This window comes from Loxodonta africana, chromosome 6, assembly GCF_030014295.1.
Source record: "Loxodonta africana isolate mLoxAfr1 chromosome 6, mLoxAfr1.hap2, whole genome shotgun sequence".
NCBI classification, from domain to species: Eukaryota; Metazoa; Chordata; class Mammalia; order Proboscidea; family Elephantidae; genus Loxodonta; species Loxodonta africana.
Genome location: NC_087347.1, coordinates 35,978,657 through 36,000,210, shown reverse-complemented (window position 1 = coordinate 36,000,210; position 21,554 = coordinate 35,978,657). Strand labels below are relative to the sequence as shown.

The window sequence follows — 21,554 nt, the reverse complement described above, 5'->3', positions numbered from 1 at the left end:
AGTTGCAACAGTGAAGGATTCCATGGGGAAAATATTAAACGATGCAGGAAGCATCAAAAGAAGATGGAAGGAATACACAGAATCATTATACCAAAAAGAATTAGTCGATATTCAACTATTTCAAGAAGTGGCATATGATCAGGAACCGATGGTACTGAAGGAAGAAATCCAAGCTGCTCTGAAGACATTGGCAAAAAACAAGGCTCCAGGAATTGATGGAATATCAACTGAGATGTTTCAACAAACAGATGCCGCACTGGAGGTGCTCACCTGTCTGTGCCAAGAAATATGGAAGACAGCTTCCTGGCCAACTGACTGGAAGAGATCCGTATTTATGCCTATTCCCAAGAAAGGTGATCCAACTGAATGTGGAAATTATAGAACAATATCATTAATATCACATTCAAGCAAAATTTTGCTGAAGATCATTCAAAAATGGCTGCAGCAGTATATCAACAGGGAACTGCCGGAACTTCTGGCTGGTTTCAGAAGAGGACGTGGAAACAGGGATATCACTGCTGATGTCAGATGGATTCTGGCTGAAAGCAGAGAATACCAGAAGGATGTCTACCTGTGTTTTATTGACTTTGCAAAGGCATCCGACTGTGTGGATCATAACAAACTATGGATAACACTGTGAAGAATGGGAATTCCAGAACACTTAATTGTGCTCATGAGGAACCTGTATATAGATCAAGAGGCAGTTGTTCGGACAGAACAAGGGGATACTGATTGGTTTAAAGTCAGGAAAGGTGTGCGTGAGGGTTGTATTCTTTCACCATACCTATTTAATCTGTATGCTGAACAAATAATAAGAGAAGCTGGACTACATGAAGAAGAACGGGGCATCAGGATTGGAGGAAGACTCATTAACAACCTGTGTTATGCACCTGACACAACTTTGCTTGCTGAAAGTGAAGAGGACTTGAAGCACTTACTAATGAAGATCAAAGACCACAGCCTTCAGTATGGTTTACACCTCATCATAAAGAAAAAAAAAATCCTCATAATGAGTAACATCATGATAAATGGAGAAAAGATTGAAGTTGTCAAGGATTTCATTTTTCTTGGATCCACAATCAACAGCCATGGAGGCAGCAGTCAAGAAATGAAAAGATGCATTGCATTGGGCAAATCTGCTGCAAAAGACCTCTTCAAAGTGTTGAAGAGCACAGCTGTCACCCTGAAGACTAAGGTGCGCCTGACCCAAGCCATGGTATTTTCAATCACATCATATGCATGTGAAAGCTGGACAGTGAATAAGGAAGACCGAAAAGAGTCGATGCCTTTGAATTGTGGTGTTGGTGAAGAATATTGAATATACCATGGACTGCCAAAAGAACGAACAAATCTGTCTTGGAAGAAGTGCCGCCAGAATGCTCCTTAGAGGCAAGGATGGCGAGACTGTGTATTACATAGTTTGGACATGTCTTCAGAGGGATCAGTTCCTGGAGAAGGACATCATGCTTGGCAGAGTACAGGGTCAGCAGAAAAGAGGAAGACCCTCAACAAGGTAGATTGACACAGTGGCTGCAACAATGAGCTCAAGCTTAACAACGACTGTAAGGATGGTGCAGGACTGGGCAGTGTTTCTTTCTGTTGTGCATAGGGTCGCTATGAGTTGGAACCAACTCGACGGCACCTAACAACAAAAAAAAAACCAAACCCGGTCGAGTCTGACTCATAGCGACCCTAGAGGACAGGGTAGAACTGCCCCATAGAGTTTCCAAGGAGCGCCTGACAGATTCAAACTGCCGACCCTTTGGTTAGTAGCCATAGCATTTAACCACTACGCCACCAGGGTTTCCAGCTAACAACAACAACATTGTAAATCTTAACCTCTATGATGTTAATGAGGCAGTATTAGAGACAGTTGTGTTAATAAAACTGGATGCAACCTACAGGATTAGGTTGTATCTCGAGTCAATCTCTTTTTGAGATATAAAAGAGATTAGTGAGCAGAGAGGAGAAGGACCTCATACCATCAAGACAGAAGAACGGGGAGCACAGTGCATCCTTTGGACCTGGGGTCCTTGTGCGGAGAAACTACTAGGCCCAGGGGAAGATTGGTGACAAAGACCTTTCCCCAGAGCGTACAGGAACAGAAAGCCTTCCCTGGGAGCCGGCACCATGAAATTGGACTTCTAGCCTCCTGGACTGTGGGAGAATAACTTTTTCTTCGTTAAAGGCATCCATTTGTGGTATTTCTGTTATAGCAACACTAGATAGCTAAGACAAGGACCAAATAAAACTCTGCAACAGGTACTAGTCCTAGGCTTTCAGGATGGAAGCTCTGAACTAGAATTTTCTATCCTGTTTCCTTCTGTAGCTACTAGTCTGGGAATGGAGGCTAAACTGTTTTGGGACACTTCTAAATCTGCAATTTCCTTACTCAGCTACTTCTCCCCAGTAGTACTGTAAATACAGCCAGCTGTTGAGAAATAATTAATACTAAGCCTTTGAATTTCTGAGGGATCATTAGTCCTATTCATTTTGACCAATCAAGACCTTGCAGCATCTCAAAAGTATATGGAGATGATAAAAATCTCCATGGGTATTATGAGCAGCTCAAACACTTTTCTGTAATTTTGCATTCTAGAGACCACTCCTTAACATTACTCATTTACTTGACAACCAGCCCACACTGATGTAAAAATCTTTGCCAGGATACAACAGCTTTGCAAGGTATTTCCTGACTGAGGTTGTATTGAGTCGAGGCTTTTAAAGACTCCCTTCATGTATTCTTGTGGGAAAAATCATGTTCAAATTATAGACACTGCAGGAGTCCTGGAGGTGCTTGGCTAGCACCCCAGAGTAGGTCTCCAGAGCTTTGGATGATATGGAGGTAAGAACTCCCTAAAAGAGGGGTGGCTGGTCGTTCTAAGTTTCAAATAAACTGTTCCCTCGTTGAAACTTAAAAAGTACATCAACTACTACGTTTTTTCCCTTCATTTATGAAAATATAGTAAGTGCAGGCCTTCCCTGACTAACCCCATGCAGTACAATCACCTGTTTCTCTAAACCAGGTTGGTATTTTCCAGTACACTGTTTTGTAACTGTTCCTCAATTTGGTGTGTGAGTGTCTGACCATGTGCGCATTCCGTGTCTTCAATTAAATTACAGTTGTCCTTAGGGCAGAATTCCTATTTTCACTCACTGTAGTCGGGGTGCACAGCACCCTCCACAAAGCCTTTTAGATTAACACTGTGAAGTAAATAGTATGTCTGCTCAGTAAGCAGATTAAAGCTGGGCACCTTGAACTGCTGGTGTTCCACATACTCCAGTACTTTAAATTTTCTTTTGTTGTTAAGAATACACAGAGCAAAACATACACCAATTCAACCGTTTCTACATGTACAATTCAGTGACACTGATTAGATTCTTTAAGCTGTGCAACCATTCCCACCCGCCTTTTCTGAGTTATTTCTCCCCCATTAACATAAACTCACTGCCCATTAAGGTTCCTAGCTAATCTTTTGAGCTGTTGTTGTCACTTTGATCCCATATAAGTAACTCTTAAAAAAGCATAATGCTCAAAGTAGACTTTTTTTTTTTTTTACTAGTTAAGCTAACCTATGGTTTGGTTTTAAGAAGACACTAGGGAATATTTTTGGTTTAAGATTTAAAGATTATCTCAGGGCAACAGTTTCAGGGATTCATCCTGCCTCCATGGCTCCAGAAAGTCTGGGGGGTACTCCAGCACTTTTAATACAGGTAATCTGGGGGCAGGGGGTTAGTTGTGACTCTGCACCTTTAATATTGCCCCAAAAAAAGGAGTGGGAAAGAAAACAAAGAAGTACTATGAAGATGTGTCTTTTCTCCTTTATCTATGTCCAGAGCTGAGAGTCCAACAGAAAAAGATTAAAAAAAGGAGACAACTAATTTCACAAAACAATATGTGTACTATTTAATGAGAAACTAGTTTGTTCCATAAACCTTCACCTAAAGTACAATTTAAAAAACAAAAGGAGACATACTTTCCTCCTCCTTCCCTCAGTGCCCTGAAGTCCATTGCTTCATAATTGGCAAATCAGGAAGCACTCTTAGTCTTTTGTTCAGACTGCATAATGGTGCCAAATCCTTCAGCACAGTAGTGGTTAAGAGAATGGGCTCAGGAATCACTGTGTGGGAATGAAGCCTGATCTGCCACTTACTAGCTGCGTGATCTTAACCAATTCACTAGACCTCTCTGTGCCCCAGCATCATTAGCTGTAAAATGGAAGTAACAGTAGCTACTACATAGTTATTGTGAGATTAATCATGCTAATCACAAGTCATGGCACATAGTAACTGCTCAATTAATGCCCAACCCCATTAGACTGTGAATCTGTGTTAGATGAAAGTCACTTTGTCCCATCTCTGATCCCTGGCCTGAATGTACAGCACATAGAGGGAACCATACTCACCCTCTCCCTGTGTCCCCACCTTCTCTCCTCCTTCATTGACTTCTCTCAGGGGAGGAAGAGACTACTCTGATTGGTGCTATCTGGTGTCTCTCTTAGGCCTTCTGGGAATCTGCCCTGTCCTCAGGCTCTTTTCTCCTCTATTCTCTTGTGGTAAACCCACACCTTGGGCTGTTCAGATGCTCCATTTGAGTATGGGGAGGTAGTTCAAATTGGGGGCCAAGATGGAGAAAGCCCATTTTAGACTCAGGTCTTATCTAGCTTTATCAATTATAAAACTGATAGTCTGAACCTTATCTAACTTCTGAGATCATCTGTCAATTGGATCAGAGGTCGAAGGGGTGAGAGATGTGACTGCCTTTCACATCCTAAGAGATCTTAAGTGAGTTTAATTTCTGTCCTTTCCCCATCCCACCTAATTTTAAGTTACTGCTTTTTAGTTTGTGTAGGTGGTAGCTAGATAGCAATAGCAGGGTACTCCTCATTCATTTCATTCATTCGACAAATACTTATTATGCACCAACTGTGTACTTGGCACTGTGCTATGTGCTGAAGTTACTGAAATGAAAATGACAGACACGGCCCCAGCCTTCTTGTTGTCTGCAAAAGCCAAACTGCTTAGATATGTCTTCTGTGGCTCCAGCCTTCCTTCTGTCCCTACTGTCGTTTCTTCTGTCTGCAGACACCCTCAGCCTGATCTCTGTGCCTCATCCAAGCATACTGGTGGCATCTAAACCCGATAGTCACTTCCAACCTGTGTCTTAGCAGTTCAACCTAGAGTGCAATGACATCGACACTATATTAAGTGAGTCAGAAAGCAAATGACACTCTTGGCGTATTCATCTATCTACTTGGCCACTGCAACATGCTCCAATAAACTCGGTAGAGACCCATGTCCTTGATTACTTCAGTTTGTCCTAACACCTCTGGCTGGGAGTGATAGGTGCTTCTCATGAAGGTGAAGGACATTTGGCCAGGACTCAAATTAGACATTGAAATGCTGGCTCTAAATGTAGAGCTACTTAAAAAGAGGTAAAATTACAAAAAGAAAACACCTGGCCAGAGTGATGCCTTTCATGTAAGTCTGGTGTCAGCAGTAACTAAGACTGAGAAGCTAAAGCTGTAGCTCAAAGACTACACAGTAGGCAGATCAGAGGAAGGACATCTTGAAACACTATAATGACTTGCATTTAGAGTGCAAGTTAATATTACTCTAGGGACTATGCTGCGTATCCTCTTATTTAAAATGTTATCTAATACTTGAAAGGAGGAAATATATGCCAGTCTTAGCCTCATTAACTTTTTAAGTCGGTTATAGAAGATTGGGTCATGTCTTTAGAACTAAAGGCCCTAGGGTCCTGTGTATATTTTTTTTTAAAGTGTGAGCTGGTCATCATTTCCCTTAGGAATCATCATAGCTAAGAGTGGGGAAAAAAAATGAAATTAAATGAGGGCTAGCACTCTCCCTCATTTTCTCTTAAAGATACCAGTGAGATCAGCCATCTCTTGGGTTTACTTAACTTTTCTACTATGTTATCTGCAAGGGAAGCAATCTTTTCTACTGAATGCTTATTTCTAACACAAGAACACTTCATTTGGTAATTTAATTCTTTATAATAATAATTCTTCACAATTGTTTTGTGCTTTCCATTTTATAAAGCACTTTAAAATCTTCTCCTGCCCCTTCTTCCCAGAGCCAAGGTTTACCTGGAACAAAACTCAGACCAGCCCAGTGGCCGGTGGCATTATGCTCTCTGGTGAGTCCCCACATGACCCTGGACACTAGCTAGGGAAACTCAGTAGGTGACAATCTAATTTGATCTTAGGAGGGCCCTGTGCCTGCTATTTTTCTATGCTGTCTGCTCTGTGTACAGGCATGTATAAAGCCTAAATAACCAAACTGGGACACCTAAATAACCAAAATGCTTCCCTTGCTTCCAAAGCTGTGAGCACATGCTATAAAGAACTCCTGTAAATCTACTGGGAAAGGATTAAAGCTAAAAATGAACAACTCAATGCTTACTGCTAGCATATGTCATACATCAACATCATGATGCATTATACTCCAACATACTAAATTTTTTAAAGGAGGATTTTGGTGAAAAGAACTGAGGCTGTTCATTTCAAATATTGCTTATTAACAGCTGCAAAAGCAACCGATTGATTTCAGACTACGGGTGGTAATTCACTCAAGAAGATCCTCAACAAGCCTTTTCAACTACAAGCAATTATGAGGAAAAACTTCTGTCTTGTGCCGATTAATTTTCTATCCTGAAACCATGCTGAATACATTAATACACAATTAGGAAGGGGGAAAAACATCTTCTATAAAACACTGGAAATTTTATTTTTCTAGCTGTAAATGACCATAAATCTTTCCACCATTTACTTTGTGACCAGCCTAAATAACTATTTCCCATAGACTTTTACCCCCACGTGTCTGTCAGTTTGTCGTACTGTAGGGGCTTGCGTGTTGCTGTGATGCTGGAAAATACGCCACCGGTATTCAAATACCAGCAGGGTCACCCACAGCGGACAGGTTTCAGCTGAGCTTCCAGTCTAGAAGAAGGACCCGGCAGTCTACTTCGGAAAAGCATTAGCCAGTGCAAACCTTATGAATGGCAGCGGAACACTGTCTGATATAGTGCTGGAAGATGAGCCCCCCAAGGTTGGAGGGCACTCAGAAGATGATTAGGCGAAAAGCTGCCTCAAAATAGAGTTGACCTTATGACGTGGAGTCAAGCTTTTGGGACCTTCATTTGCTGATGTGGCATGACTCAAAGTGAGAGGGAACAGCTGCAAACATCCATTAATAATTGGAACCTGGAATGTGCAAAGTATGAATCTAGGAAAACTGGAAATTGTCAAAAATGAAATGGAATGCATAAACATCAATATCCTAGACATCAGTAAGCTGAAATGGACTGATATTGGCCATTTTGAATGGGACAATCATATGATCTACTATGCAGGTAATGACAACTTGAAGAGGAATGGTGCTGTAATCATCCTCAAAAAGAACATTTCAAGATCTTTTCTGAAGTACAAAGCTGTCAGTGATAGGATAATATCCATACGCCTATAAGGAACACCTTGGAAACCCTGGTGGCATACTGGTTAAGACCTACAGCTGTTAACCAAAAGGTCGACAGTTCGTATCCACCAGGCACTCCCTGGAAACTGTATGGGGCAGTTCCACTCTGTCCTATAGAGGGTTGCCACGAGTTGGAATCGACTTGACAGCAATAGGCTTTTTTTTACAAGGAAGACCAGTTAATACGACCATTATTCAAATTTACACACCATCCACTAAGGCCAAAGATGAAGAAATTGAAGATTTTTACTAGCTTCTGCAGTCTGAAATTGATTGAACATGCAATCAGGATGCATTGATAATTACTAGTGACTGGAATGGGCAAGTTGGAAACAAAGAAGAAGGATTACTAGTTGGAAGATATGGCCTTGGTGACACAAATGATGCCAGGGATCGAATGATAGAATTTTGCAAGAAAACGACTTCTTCACTGCAAATACCTTTTTTCAACATAAACGGCGAGTGTACACACAGACCTCGCCAGATGGGATACACAGGAATCAAATCAACTATATCTGTGGAAAGAGACGATGGAAAAGCTCGATATTCATCAGTTACAACTGTGGAATGGCCGTCAACTGCTCCTATGCAAGTTCAGGTTGAAACTGAAGAAAATGAGAACAAGTCAATGAGAGCCAAATTACGGCCTTGAGTATATCCCACCTGAATTTAGAGTCCATCGCAAGAACAGATTTGACCCATTGAACACTAGTGACTGAAGACCAGACAAGTTGTGGAATTATATCATCAAAGACATCATACATGAAGAAAGCAAGAGACCATTAAAAAGACAGGAAAGAAAGGAAAGACCAAAATGGATGTCACAAAATCCCACTTCGGTGAGTCGCATCTGGGGTTTTAAATGCTAGTAAGTGGCCATCTAAGATGCACCAATTGGTCTCAACCCACATGGAGCAAAGGAGAATGAAGAACAACAAAGACACAAGGTAATTATGAGCCCAAGAGACAGAAAAGGCCACATAAACCAAAGACTACATCAGCCTGACACCAGAAGAACTAGATGGTGCCCAGATATAACCGATGACTACGCTGACAGGGAACACAACACACAATCCCTGATAGAGCTGGAGAACAGTAGGATGCAGACCTCAAATTTTCGTAAAAAGACCGGACTTAATGGTCTGACTGAGACTAGAAGGACCCTGGAGGTCATGGTCCCCAGACCTTCTGTTAGCCCAAGACTGGAACCATTCCTAAAGACAACACTTCAGGCAGGGATTGGACTGGACAATAAACAGGAAATGATACTGGTGAGGAGTGAGTTTCTTGGCTCAAGTAGACACATGAGGCTATGTGGGCAGCTCCTGTCTAGAGGTGAGATGAAAAGGCAGAGAGGGGACAGGGGCTGGCTGAATGGACACGGAGAATACAGGGTGGAGAGAAGAAGTGTGCTGTCTCATTAGGTGGAGAGCAACTAGGACTATATAGCAAGATATATAAGTTTTTGTATGAGAGACTGACTTGATTTGTAAACTTTCACTTAAAGCACAATTAAAAAAAAAGAAGAAAAAAAAATGGATGTCAGAAGAGACTCTGAAACTTGCTCTTGAACATTGAGCAGCTACAATGGAAGGAAGAAATGCTGAAGTAAAAGAACTGAACAGAAGATTTCAAAGGATGGCTTGAAAAAACAAAATATAATGACGTGTGCAAAGAGCCGGAGATAGAAAACCAAAAGGGAAGAACACGATCAGCGTTTCTCAAGGTGAAGGAACTGAAGAAAAAATTCAAGCCTCGAGTTGTAATAGTGAAGGATTCTGGGGGGAAAATATTAAATGACACAGAAAGCATCAAAAGAAGATGGAAGAAATACACAGTTATTATACTAAAAAGAATTGGTCAACGTTCAACCATTTCAAGAGGTAGCATACAATCACGAATCGATGGTACTGAAGGAAGAAGTCCAAGCTGCATCGAAGGCACTAGCGAAAAACAAGTGCCAAGAATTGATGGAATATCAGTCGAGATGTTTCGACAAACAGATGCAGCGCCGAAAGTGCGCACTTGTCTATGCCAAGACATTTGGAAGACAGCTACCTGGCCAACTGATTGAAGAGATTCATATTTATATGTATTTTCAAGAAAGTTGATCCAACAGAATGTGGAAATTATTGAACAATATCATTAATATCACATGCAAGTAAAATTTTGCTGAAGATCATTCAAAAGCAGCTGCAGCAGTATTTCGACAGGGAACTACCAGAAATTCAGATGGGATTCAAAAGAGGATGTGGAAACCAGGGATATCATTGCTGATGTCAGATGGATTCTGGCTGAAAGCAGAGAATACCAGAAGGATGTTTACCTGTGTTTTATTGACTATGCAAAGGCATTTGACTGTGTGGATCGTAAAAAATCATGGATAATATTGTGAAGAATGGGAATTCCAGAACACTGAATTGTGCTCATGAGGAACGTGTACATAGATCAAGAGGCAGCCATTCAAATAGAGCAAGGGGATGCTGTGAGGTTTAAAATCACGAAAGGTATGCATCAGGCTTGTACCCTCAACCAAACTTATTCAATCTGTATGCTGAGCAAATAATACGAGACGCTGGACTATATGAAAAAGAACGGGACATCAGGATTAGAAGAAGACTCAATAACAACCTGTGTTATGCAGATGACACAACCTTGAAGCACTTACTGATAAAGATCAAAGACCAGAGCCTTCAGTATGGATTACACCTCAACATAAAGAAAACAAAAAGTCTCACAACTGGACCAATAAGCAACATCATGATAAACGGAGAAAAGATTGAAGTTGTCAAGGATTTCATTTTACTTGGATCCACAATCAACACCCATGGAAGCAGCAGTCAAGAAATCAAAAGATGCATTGGGCAAATATGCTGCAAAGGACCTCTGTAAAATGTTGAAAACCAAAGATATCATCTTGAAGACTAAGGTATCCCTGACCTAAGCCATGGTATTTTCAACTGTATCAAATGCATATGAAAGCTGGACAATGAATAAGGAAGATCAAAGAATTGACACCTTTGAATTATGTTGCTGGTGAATACTGAATATACCATGGACTGCCAAAAGAACCAACCAATCTGTCCCGAAGAAGTACAACCAGAATGCTCCTTAGAAGCAACGATGGCGAGACTGCATGTTACATACTTTGGACATGTTGTCAGGAGGTATCAATCCCTGCAGAAGGACATCACGCTTGGTAAAGTAAGTGTCAGCAGAAAAGAGGAAGACCCTCAAAGAGATGGATTGATGCAGTGGCTGCAAAAATGGGGTCAAGCATAACGACGACTGTGAGCATGTCCTAGAACTGGGCAGTGTTTCGGTCTGTGGTCATAGGGTTGCTATGAGTTGGAACCGATTCGACGGCACCTAACAACAACAACGACAGACTTTTAAAGAGTAATTACTCCTGCCTAACAAGCCACCTTTCCCCTCTTTCTTTCCAAATTCCTTTCATGCTTAATCAGGGCTTATTCTTACTTTTATATAAAACACTTAAATCTAAGTAGTAATTAGCCATTTGTAGGTTTTGTAAAACATGACTATCATGTTATAAGTGCTCAAACTATCCCATACTATAGCTTATAATATATTGTCTTCACTTATAAAATGTATGAAATAGTTCCAAATGTGGAAGTTGAGAGTACACACACATACATACCCATGGGCAAAGCGCAGGACTCTGGAGCCAGGTTCACTGGGGGTGAATCCTAACTTTGTCATTTACTAGTTTGTTATACTGTGGGGGCGTGCATGTTGCTTATGATACTGGAACTATGCCACTGGTATTTCAAATACCAGCAGGATCTCCCATGGTGGAGAGGTTTCAGTGCAGCTTCCTGACTAAGGCAGGTGAGGAAGAAAGGCCTAGTGATCTACTTCTGAAAATTAACCAACAGAAACCCTATCGATCACAATAGACTATTGTCCAATACAGTGTTGGAAGATGAGCCCCCAGGTTGGAAGCCATGAAAAATATACAGTGGCTGCAACAACAGACTCGGCCACTGATTGTAAAGATGGCACAGGACTGGGCAGCATTTCATTCTGTTGTACATGGGGTCACCATGAGTTGGGGATGACTCGATGGCAGCTAACAACCACCTTAAACAAGATACTACTCAGCCTTGCTTTAATTTAGGTTTCTCACGAGTGTCATGAGGATACAAATAGTATCCATTCCATAGAGTTGTCGGGAGGTTTAGATTAGTTAATTCATGTGAAGCCCTTAGAACGGTGCCTGACATGTAACGTTAATTATTAGCATGCCTGCACATACATTTTCGCTTTTGTTATTCAAATGTCAATCACGGTAACATTTTATCAACAGAAGCTGTGTTTTAATCTCTACAGCAAAGATTAAACGGTCATGAACCTTTATACTGATGATCCTCGATTTCCTTGGGAACACCATTACATTCAACAGTTTATTATTAAGTTACTGAATTGTTGTTTTTGAACATTAGTATACAGCGATAATTTGGCAACTATTAATTACCGTCTGAAAAACTGATTATTTGCACAACACCTTGTTCATGGAGAAAAAATGAGGGCGATAAGAGGAATTTATGTTAATAACTGCTTCATTTGACAACATGATACCGCTGTGGTAATTCATAAACTCCTCCCTTCTTTCTTTTCTAGGGCCAGGGCATTCACCTCTGTTATGAATAAAAAAATGTAAAAGTCAGGTATACAGCCTGTAAACTCTCACTGTGACAACCCATAGGCCTAAAAATGTCAGGTTTTGGGGGAAATAATGTTTGAATGCTACTAAAGCCCATGTTAACCTCACTGTCACTGCCTTATAGTATCCTCTGCTTTTGTCTTAAAATAAAAGCCAAGATAATTTCAAGTGTAAAATAGTTTGTAAAGTGAGTTTAAAGTACTTCTTAAAGCAATTATTTGCTTCTTTTAAATTTCTATTTAAAATTATCACATTACTAATAAAGCATTCTGTATGTGGGTGTTTTTCAAAGCACATACAACACAAAGAAGTGTTCTGGCAGAAATTCTAATAAGTGTCCTATTGCCACTAGTCTCGATTTTGCTGAAAAGACAGAAATGGGAAAAATAACGAAGTCTAGTTTTTCTGTTGCCAAGTATGTATGTAATATGAGACACACAGTGGTGCTCTCTCTCTTCACCAGAACCTTTCAGTTTCAAGATCAACTGAGACAAATCTAGACATACCATGAATGAATGAAGCATTACGAAGTTGTGCAACCTAGTTTTGTAGTTTTAGAGTCAGGAACTAGAAACGTAGCTGACTATGGGGTTGAGTAGGATTGATACATGCTACAGGCAAACAAAGGACTTTATTATCCTATGACAAGCAAACAAGCATTTGAGAGAAAGAGTTTGGGGCAGAAAGGGGAGGTGGAGAGCTGTTTAACCAAGCTGAGGAAATATTAATGTTTCACATTTTAGTTTAGTCAACCGCAGTCCCTTCCTAGGTTTAAGTTACAGTTACCACTAGAATATTTATTTCTGATTTTGGCATTTCTGTAATACTTGCTTACTATGGCAAGCTTTATGAAGACAATTATTAAGATGAAAAAAAAAAAACAAGAGAATAAAGGTACTTTGAATCAAAATCCAAATATGAGTCTCCCTGGAAACTAAGAGCCCGTAAAACACTGCTTACCAAATTTCAAAATATTTTATAGGGGTTGGTCAATTCATCCCTATAAAAATCCACCCAAAGTGGACAGAAGTTAAAGATCTTTTTGAAGATGGAAAAATTAAAGTTCACCATCCAAATGCCTTGTGCAAAATGTAGGAATAAAGACGAAAATCATCTTTCCTGTCATACAGGACTTTTAGCAGAGCTTGGTAGATCCTATCTCAAAATGGACTGCCAGAAGAACGAACAAATTTGTCTTGGAAGAAATACAGCCAGAATGCTTCTTAGAAGTGAGGATGATGGACTTCATCTCACGTACTTTGGATGTATTATCATGAGGGACCGACCAGTCCCTGGAGAAGGACATCAAGCTTGGCAAAGAAGAGGGATTGCAAAAAAGAGGAACACCTTCAAGGAGATGGACAGACACAATGGCTGCAACGATGTGCTTAAACATAGCAACGGTTATGAGGATGGCACAGGACCGGGCAGTGTTTCATTCTGTTGCACACAGGGTCACTATGAGTCAGAACTGACTGGATGGCACCTAACAACAACATCCCAAAATGCACTCTCCCCATTCCTTTAGTAACAGAACACCAGCTAAGAGACTATAATCATTGTCATTTCTTGCTAACTGGTATGACAACGTGACTAAGTTCTGGGCAGTGAAAAGTAAGCACAAGTGAAATGCTGGGTAGGACTCCCAGGAGTCTTTTTAAAAGGAGGGAATGCATTCTTTGCGTCTTCCTTCCTTCAGTTTGGAATGCTGATGTAATGACTATCTTCAGAGGCCTATTTGTCAAAGAGCTGGAAGCTAGTAGCTGTGGGATGATGGGGCAGAAGGAGCCTGGGTTCGCTGCTGACATGCTGAGGCCACCATATCAGCCCTGGACTGCCCCCTGGTGACCTTCTGCATGATAGAAAGATAACCTATCTTATTTAAGCCACTGGTATTTACTTATTTTTTTAAATGAGTATATCAACTGAACCTAATCCTATTCCTAATCATACTCCTAAGTGAACTGCATTAACTCTCAGGCCATACTTCTACTGGGAAATGAAATCTGACACAATAAGATGGTAATTTAAAGTTCTAACTAGTTCTACATTATGCAGTTTTCTCATACAAACCCTGTAATGAGTAATAATGATGGTAATTGCAAAAGCTTTCATGGTACACTGACAATACATGTTCAATAAACGCCAATGCTGAAGAAGGAAATAAAGTTTAAAAGGTTTTCTACAGTCAGTCAGTGTTTCCCAAAGTAATATAATTTTGTTTTGTTTTTTAAATAAAATTTATTTTTTAACTTTATTGTGCTTTAGGTGAAAGTTTACAGTGTAGTTTCTCATTCAAAAATTTATACACAAATTGTTTTGTGACATTGGTTGCAATTCCCACAATGTGTCAGCACTCTCCCCCTTTCCCTTTTCACCCTGGGTTCTCCATGTCCATTTGCCTAGTTTTCCTGTCCCTTCTAGCCTTCTTGTCTTTGCTTTTGGGCAGGCGTTGCCCATTTGGTCTTGTACTTACTTGACTAAACTAAGCAGTACTCTTTGTCATGTGTGTTATTTGTTTTATAGGCCTGTCTAAACTTTGGCTGAAAGCTCAACTTTGGGAGTAGCTTCAGTTCTGAGTTAGATGGGTGTCCAGGTGCCACAGTCTCGTGGTGGGGGTACCTCAAAAATTATTTTTATATTGAAAAAAAAAAAAAAATGCCCGAAGGAATTAATTTAATCTGGATTTAAAAGACCACAAAAGAGTTGAGAACAACTGTTCAGTAATTCTTATAGAACTAAGCCAACATTACTAACCAATGATATAGTATAATCATGTCAACAGAAATCCAACATTTACTGTAGCTCTTGTATTAACTTCAGTTCCTTCTCATGAAGGAAGTTTCCTCATCCAGGAGGGGAAATTTCTTGCCTAGGTTCTGTGGATCCTCGTTGCATTTAGCTGACCTATGAGGCAGTGGTTCAGCGGTAGAAATCTCATCTTCCATGTGGAAGACCCTGGTTTAAGTCCCAGCCAACGCACCTCATTCGCAGCTACCATCTGTCAGTGGAGGCCTGAGTGTTGCTACGATGCTAAATAGGGTTCAGACTAAGATGGACTAAAGAAGAAAGGCCTGGTGATCTACTTCTGAAATGAAGCCAGTGAAAACCCTCTGGATCATAACTGTGTGATCTACAACTGATCATGGGGATGGCACAGGACTGGGCAGCATTTTGGTCCATTGTGCATGGGGTTGCCATGAGTTGGGAGCCACAACACCACCACCGAAGTAATATAATTTTGAACAAGTTAGCAACAAGAGCAAACAATAAATTAATATTTATAAAAACATGGCCCCGAATTTGTTGCTGAACAAAGTTAAACAAATACAATCCCTGTCTCCTACACAGCACCTTTTTTGAAAGATAAAATGGAACACATACCAAATTAACATATAAATCTGCACTTAATTACATAAAGACTGCTTTGGCACACAATGCTGAGTAGTTTGTGTTAAGATGTTTGTCACTGCATTGTCAGTGTCAATAAAGTTGCAGTTACAAATAGATGATACTTGGTAAGATGTCAGATAATTGGAGAAATTATGAATTTCTGTGGTGGAATCTGCTTTAGATTCTTATGCAACTCAGTTTCCTGCTATTCAGATTGTCTGAACACTGGCACAGGGAAGCATCTTACTTATCAAAACACTGGAGGAGACAGTCCATTTTATGTGGGAATAATGGCTTTTTAACAGTGTTCGATTAGGAGACATTAGGAACCTTGCCTCGAAAGCCATTAGCAAATTTATCTAAAACAGTTTATGCTACATCATAAAACAAGCAGCAACTGAAGACACCCTAAACTGCTTAGAATGTCAATTTGCCTCAGACAGTTACTACATAAGCTGCTTTTAGTACTCAGCAATGAGTATCACGGGTGCTTAAGGATGAATGGTTGAAGGACATTAGCATTCAAAGCAGAAAATGCCATAAATCCCATGCTGCCAAAAACGCAAGACAATCAAAACTGTGTTTTAGTTTGGAGTGAAATTTCTTTTCTAGTTCCAAGGAAAGTTTAAGTTTTAGTTTCTCAAATAGCTTTAGAGATACAGGGGCCTAAGAGCTTTTCCTAACACGGTCAAACTACTAATTGAAACTTGAAATAAACCTCATTTCTTCTCCCCCTAAAGCAAGGTACCTTATAATATACAGTAATATAAACTCACCTCAATGGGTAGTTTGAGGTTAAGTCATTCTTTTTGTCATCAGTCCTGAAATCGAGTCTAGCCATCTGTCTCGGTCTCCTTTTTTTTTTTTTTTTGCCAAGGGTATCAAGATAATAAAACCAAAAAAAACCAAACCCAGTGCCGTGCCGTTGAGTCAGTTCTGACTCATAGTGACCCTACAGGACAGAGTAGAACTGCCCCATAGAGTTTCCAAGGAGCGCCTAGTGAATTCGAACTGCCGACCCTTTGGTTAGCAGCTGTAGCACTTAACAACTATGCCACCAGGGTCTCCATCAAGATAATAAGAAACTCCAAATATATTAGGAAGAGACCTAACAGTCCAGGCCTTATGTATTATTACAATGTGGCAATCAAAAGAAAGCTAAAGACAACCATGTACTTGTCCTGCTTTATTCAAATCCTCGTACTTTTAAACAGATAGTAATTTTCACTGAGATTAATCTACCAGTAACACCATACCTGGGACACAGTAGATGCTCAATAAATCAGTTGTTATAACTTCCCTCTTAAAGCAAAATACTTTCACTTTATTCTCATCTTAACATTTCTTGTGCTAAATTTCTAAAATCCACAAACATCATAAAATTAAACTGTGGTGAAACCTTCGAGAGCCAGAACTTGACGGGACTGCCTTGTTTTCCCAGGTCTTGCAAGTTTTCTACCTTTGGCCGGGTGCAGTCTTACCACTTCTCTATCACTTGTTTTAATGGAAAATATTTGAGTTTTCTGTCTCTGACAGGTTTCCACCTTCCACAGGTCCCAGCTTTGGCAGGTTTTACTGAACGAGAAGGATGACCACACATTATCTAGTCCATTCCTCTTATTTTAAAAAATACTGGCCTTCAACATCCTTGAGATTATTATTTTACTCTAATTTTAATGCCCTTCCCACCCTCAAAAGGAAAGGCAGAATCCCTTGCCATTATTAACGGAGGACTGCCATGAGATTGCTACTGTGAATTTCTCATATAACAATTCCTCAGAGTAGGGTCCTCCATAGGTTGCCACCTGTATCAGGCCCAGGAAGCCTACCTGCATTTTTATGACAAATACCATTGCCTTACATTCAAATTCAAATACGTTAAGCTGCAAACTTGTTTCCCCTTGTCTACTTGTCAAATGAATGGCAAGCACCGCCTCTCTAAACTGGGCTTTCTTCACCCTGTTTTAAAAGTTACGTGGTAACTTGAAAAAAATGATTCTTCTGGACATGTTTTCTTTTCTGTGGATAAATCCTCTTTACCTCTGTTTCCCACACTGCATTCTGGGACTCTTCCCAGCTCTTTCCACTGGAATTCCATCTCCAAATTAACTACGTAATTGCTGAACCTCATTTTTTTCTCCCCACAATATAGCAATCCAAATTTATGGCGGGTGTGAACTCCATGAACATGCTTGCCATGGCCGGAATTCAGGGCACTGTTGAAAATCTAAAAGATACCAAGGCTAGGTGGAGAGCGCGGCTCTCTTCCAGAAGCAGTTACTCATACGCAGATGCCAGAAGCATTTAAGAGTGTATCATTCAGTTGCACAGCTGTCAAAAAGCAATGCTCTGGCCCCATATACACCCTTTATTTCAGCTCATGGCCGGCACTTCATACCTGACCAGCCAGTGTAACAAGTGCCATCCCGAGGGTCTGCTGACTTTAGGCCTCTCTCCATTTGCTGAAGAAGCTCTCGAATCTTATTGTTCAAGCGTTGCGAGAACTCAGGGGTCAGCTGTAGATATTAAGGGAAAAACAGTATCAAAAAATATAGGCCAGCCAACTTCTTGGACTACAAACTAGCAAAAATATGGGGGTACTCAGGCCACATTTTTCTAGCTAGGAGACCTGGACAATTACTTATTCCTAAGCAGCACAAATCAACAAAAATTAAAAGGACTACTATGCCTTCTCATTTAAGGCACAAAAGATTATGTTGTAGCTTAAATGTTTTACACAAGATTCTTAGTTAAATACTAAAAAGGACTGCTGATGATAAACTGGCTCAGAGTAATTTTCCATCTAATGGGGATGATCTATTATTTCAACCAGTGTTTTTTATTAGAATTGTACAATAATGAGTTTTATTAAATTAAGCAAAAATTGGAAGATGTTTGGTGTTTTCAAGCCACTGCATTTTTTTGTATTCAAGCAGCTGTAATGTTTATCTCCTAGAGAAACATTCTGATTGTTTTTATTATTAAAAAAAAAATAAAAAAAATAATTCAAGAGGTATCCTAAGAAAAATTCATGGCTATCAGGTAGCCTCAAGCAGAGTGGAAGGAATGCCAGATCTAGAGTCAAAAATCCATGCCTGGCACAGAACGGGGTTTAATAAATACTGCTCAGTGAATGGGCCTGGCTATTAACGGTATTAGCTAATTGACCTTGCTCAATGCATAACTTCTTTATGCCTCAGTTACCTCCATGAAGTCAGGATGATGATGACAATAATGACATCTGCCCACTAATCTCAAAGAGTATTTGGAAGATCCAATGAGATGTGTCCCAGGTACTTGGCATCTGGGGATGTAAGATATTTCTACTATTCCAATGTAGCCTAAGGATTTACACCAAGTAATAATCTGGATTTGGGGCTTGGGGGCTAGAAACATCCCTATGAAGGCCCAGCAGATGCTGGCAAACCGAGAGGTCCACCCATTTATTATATTCATCTTCCTAAAAGTGATTAAAAATATTTTCCTGACTTGGTAGGTCTTAAAAGGTCGCTTAAAGTATTCCTCAATAATTTTAGGAATTTTTTGTGGTTCCCGGATTCGGATTTCATAAAGCAGTAAAATTTCAAAAACAATGTAGGGAAATGTTACAAAGGTACAAACATTTTATTTCACCACGTAAGGACTGCAAGGACAAACCTAACCACTATCTGTTAGCAACAGAATCTCATTTTTAAATAAGGGCATCATAACACTGAAAGTAGTAAGAAAGCAGTATCAGAATTAATAAATAACAATAAAAAACAGCAGATTAAGTTTCACGCATGAAGAATGTCTGATAAGGCAGACAACAGTTGGCTCATTTATTCTCAAGTACTCCTATGATCTCTTATATTTCACTATGTGAAGAAGGAACCACAAGGTTTGAGGGACACATTCTCATTATCTAACCATTTCTGCCAAGAGGTCAAGATTTCATCAAGTCTTGAAAATTCATTTAGTAAGTTACAATATACTTCCACATTAGTATAAAAGGTCTTTCAATCTCAACTAGATAGAAAAGTGCATCTACATAAGAGCAGGCCATCTTCTGTACATAGATCATGTAAATTTATCATCTTGCCTGGCCTTTCTTCAAGAGACCAAGAATAATGAGAATGCCTCAGGAAAGGAAGTGTGCTCTACTATTTGGCATATACTACATTTACAAAGGTGACCTGCCCGAGAAAATGGATTGCTTGTGGCAGACCACCAAATTATTCAAACTCTAGCAATAATTTCAAGAACCTCTAAAAGCTTTTTTTCTGATAGATGCCAGAAAACAAGACAGATTTCCTTATTGAAATCTCTGTGTTAACAAATTAAGGAGGACAGATCTCTGGGGTCCGAGCTTTTGTGTTCAACTTCAAACAATTTTAGAACTGGTATGCTAGTTTTTAGGATCTGTCAAAAAAAACATGTGTTAGGCAATAAATTTTATTTTTATTCTGGGTCAGGGGACACTAGTTGAAATTTATGAATGCCTTTTTAACCCCTTAGAAATAAAAGAGTTAAATTTGTAAGCATTTTAGTTGTAGGCAGCCTAAATTGTGAGCTCCATTTTACTGAAAGCCTCTATCATTAGGACACACCCTCCAGTGTTCTTTGTGAAGTTGGCATGAAGCAGCACGTCCTCCTCCAACAAGAAAGGACCTATACTTTGGCTTCAGAATTTGTAGAGCTAGCAAAATGCAACCTCATATGGCCAAGAGGAAGCCATCTACCTCAAGATAATTGCAAAAAGCTTTGCTTGGGCAGTCTGATATTGGTTGTAAAATAATGAGATTGCCCCTAACTCCGTTTACACGTTGGTGGCCATCTAGCCTACAGCTCTTCTCCATCTCTTTCATCTTTCCTACCTGCATTCCTGTCCTGAGTTAAACTATAATGACAAGTGTTTTAAAGAAAGAATTAAGAGAGCCACGTGAAGTTAACTTGACAGGGAATCTGTGAAGCTATTATATCACACGTGAACTGCTTTTTTGTATGACTGGCAAGCTGAGAAATATAAGCTGGTAAAAGTAAGAACTATGCATGCTAAAACTTACAGATCACTCTTCCAACCTAACTAGCTCTTAGAATTTCTCGAAATGAGGTGTGCTTAAAAAGAACTGTATTCCCTCTTAGCAATTATGTTCACCCAAAGAGGCACAAGAAAACATAGGCCCCTTGCTATCTCACATCCAGGTTTTCTTTTGCACAATGGCTTGTGAGATGCTACCCAGTTTACTAGTTTAAGCTGTGGGGATGTCCTGGGAAGAGTGTCAATGCTATAGAGGATTTCAGGCCTATGTGCTAAATTTTAGCACCTTCCTTTTAAAGATGTCCTACACCTGCCTTAGTTTACTCTTGTCCTTATACCTGGTCCATACCTGCACTTCTATAAACATGTAGAATCATAAAGAAATACGTGTGACTACCACTAGGATTCCTCAGTTCTTTTTAAGAAGCAAATCAGAATAGATGGAAAATCCAAAATGACACAGTGAACTGTGTAGCTACCAATTTTTACAATTCATATTATCAATGGCTAAGGCTATTCCCTCAATTATGAATTAACACTAACATTAGCAACGACTCCTTGCCTCATAGAAATTCAACATTATGCCAGAGTTCCAACTGTATATTTAATATGTATTTTATATACTACACTTTATATATTTTGCCCCAAATTATACATATTTTTAAAAGGGATACTCATCCCTTTTAGGCAAAATCAAGATCCTCTCTGAATACTGTAGGGGAGGTGGGGATAGAGGCAGATATATCCTAAACTCACCCTCCCGGCAGAATCAAAGTAGCCTTCAGCCAAGGATTTGTTATAATCGGCATAAGGATTCGGGAAGGCCCTTTGAGCCATGACGCCGGAAGCGAACCTGCAGAACAGGGGAAAAAGAGAACCCAGGTTGAGATGGGGCTGTTGGGGGAGCTGAGAGGGCGGCTGCCGGCGCCTGGGCAACACCTCCTTCCCTCCAGATCC

The 21,554-nt window shown here is 40.0% G+C and overlaps 1 protein-coding gene across 2 annotated transcripts in view; it reads right to left on the bottom strand.

The window, feature by feature from the left end:
- Positions 1-21,554, bottom strand: part of LANCL1 (LanC like glutathione S-transferase 1) — a 41,481-nt gene that overhangs the window by 19,686 nt on the left and 241 nt on the right. For both annotated transcript variants that reach the window (XM_010602189.3, XM_003406085.4), the window contains exons 2-3: positions 21,354-21,450; positions 17,976-18,093 (exon numbers count right to left, since the gene is read on the bottom strand). In XM_010602189.3, the coding sequence (XP_010600491.1) occupies positions 17,976-18,093; positions 21,354-21,434 (199 nt within the window). In that variant the 5' untranslated portion in view covers positions 21,435-21,450. The remainder of the gene's footprint in view (positions 1-17,975; positions 18,094-21,353; positions 21,451-21,554) is intronic.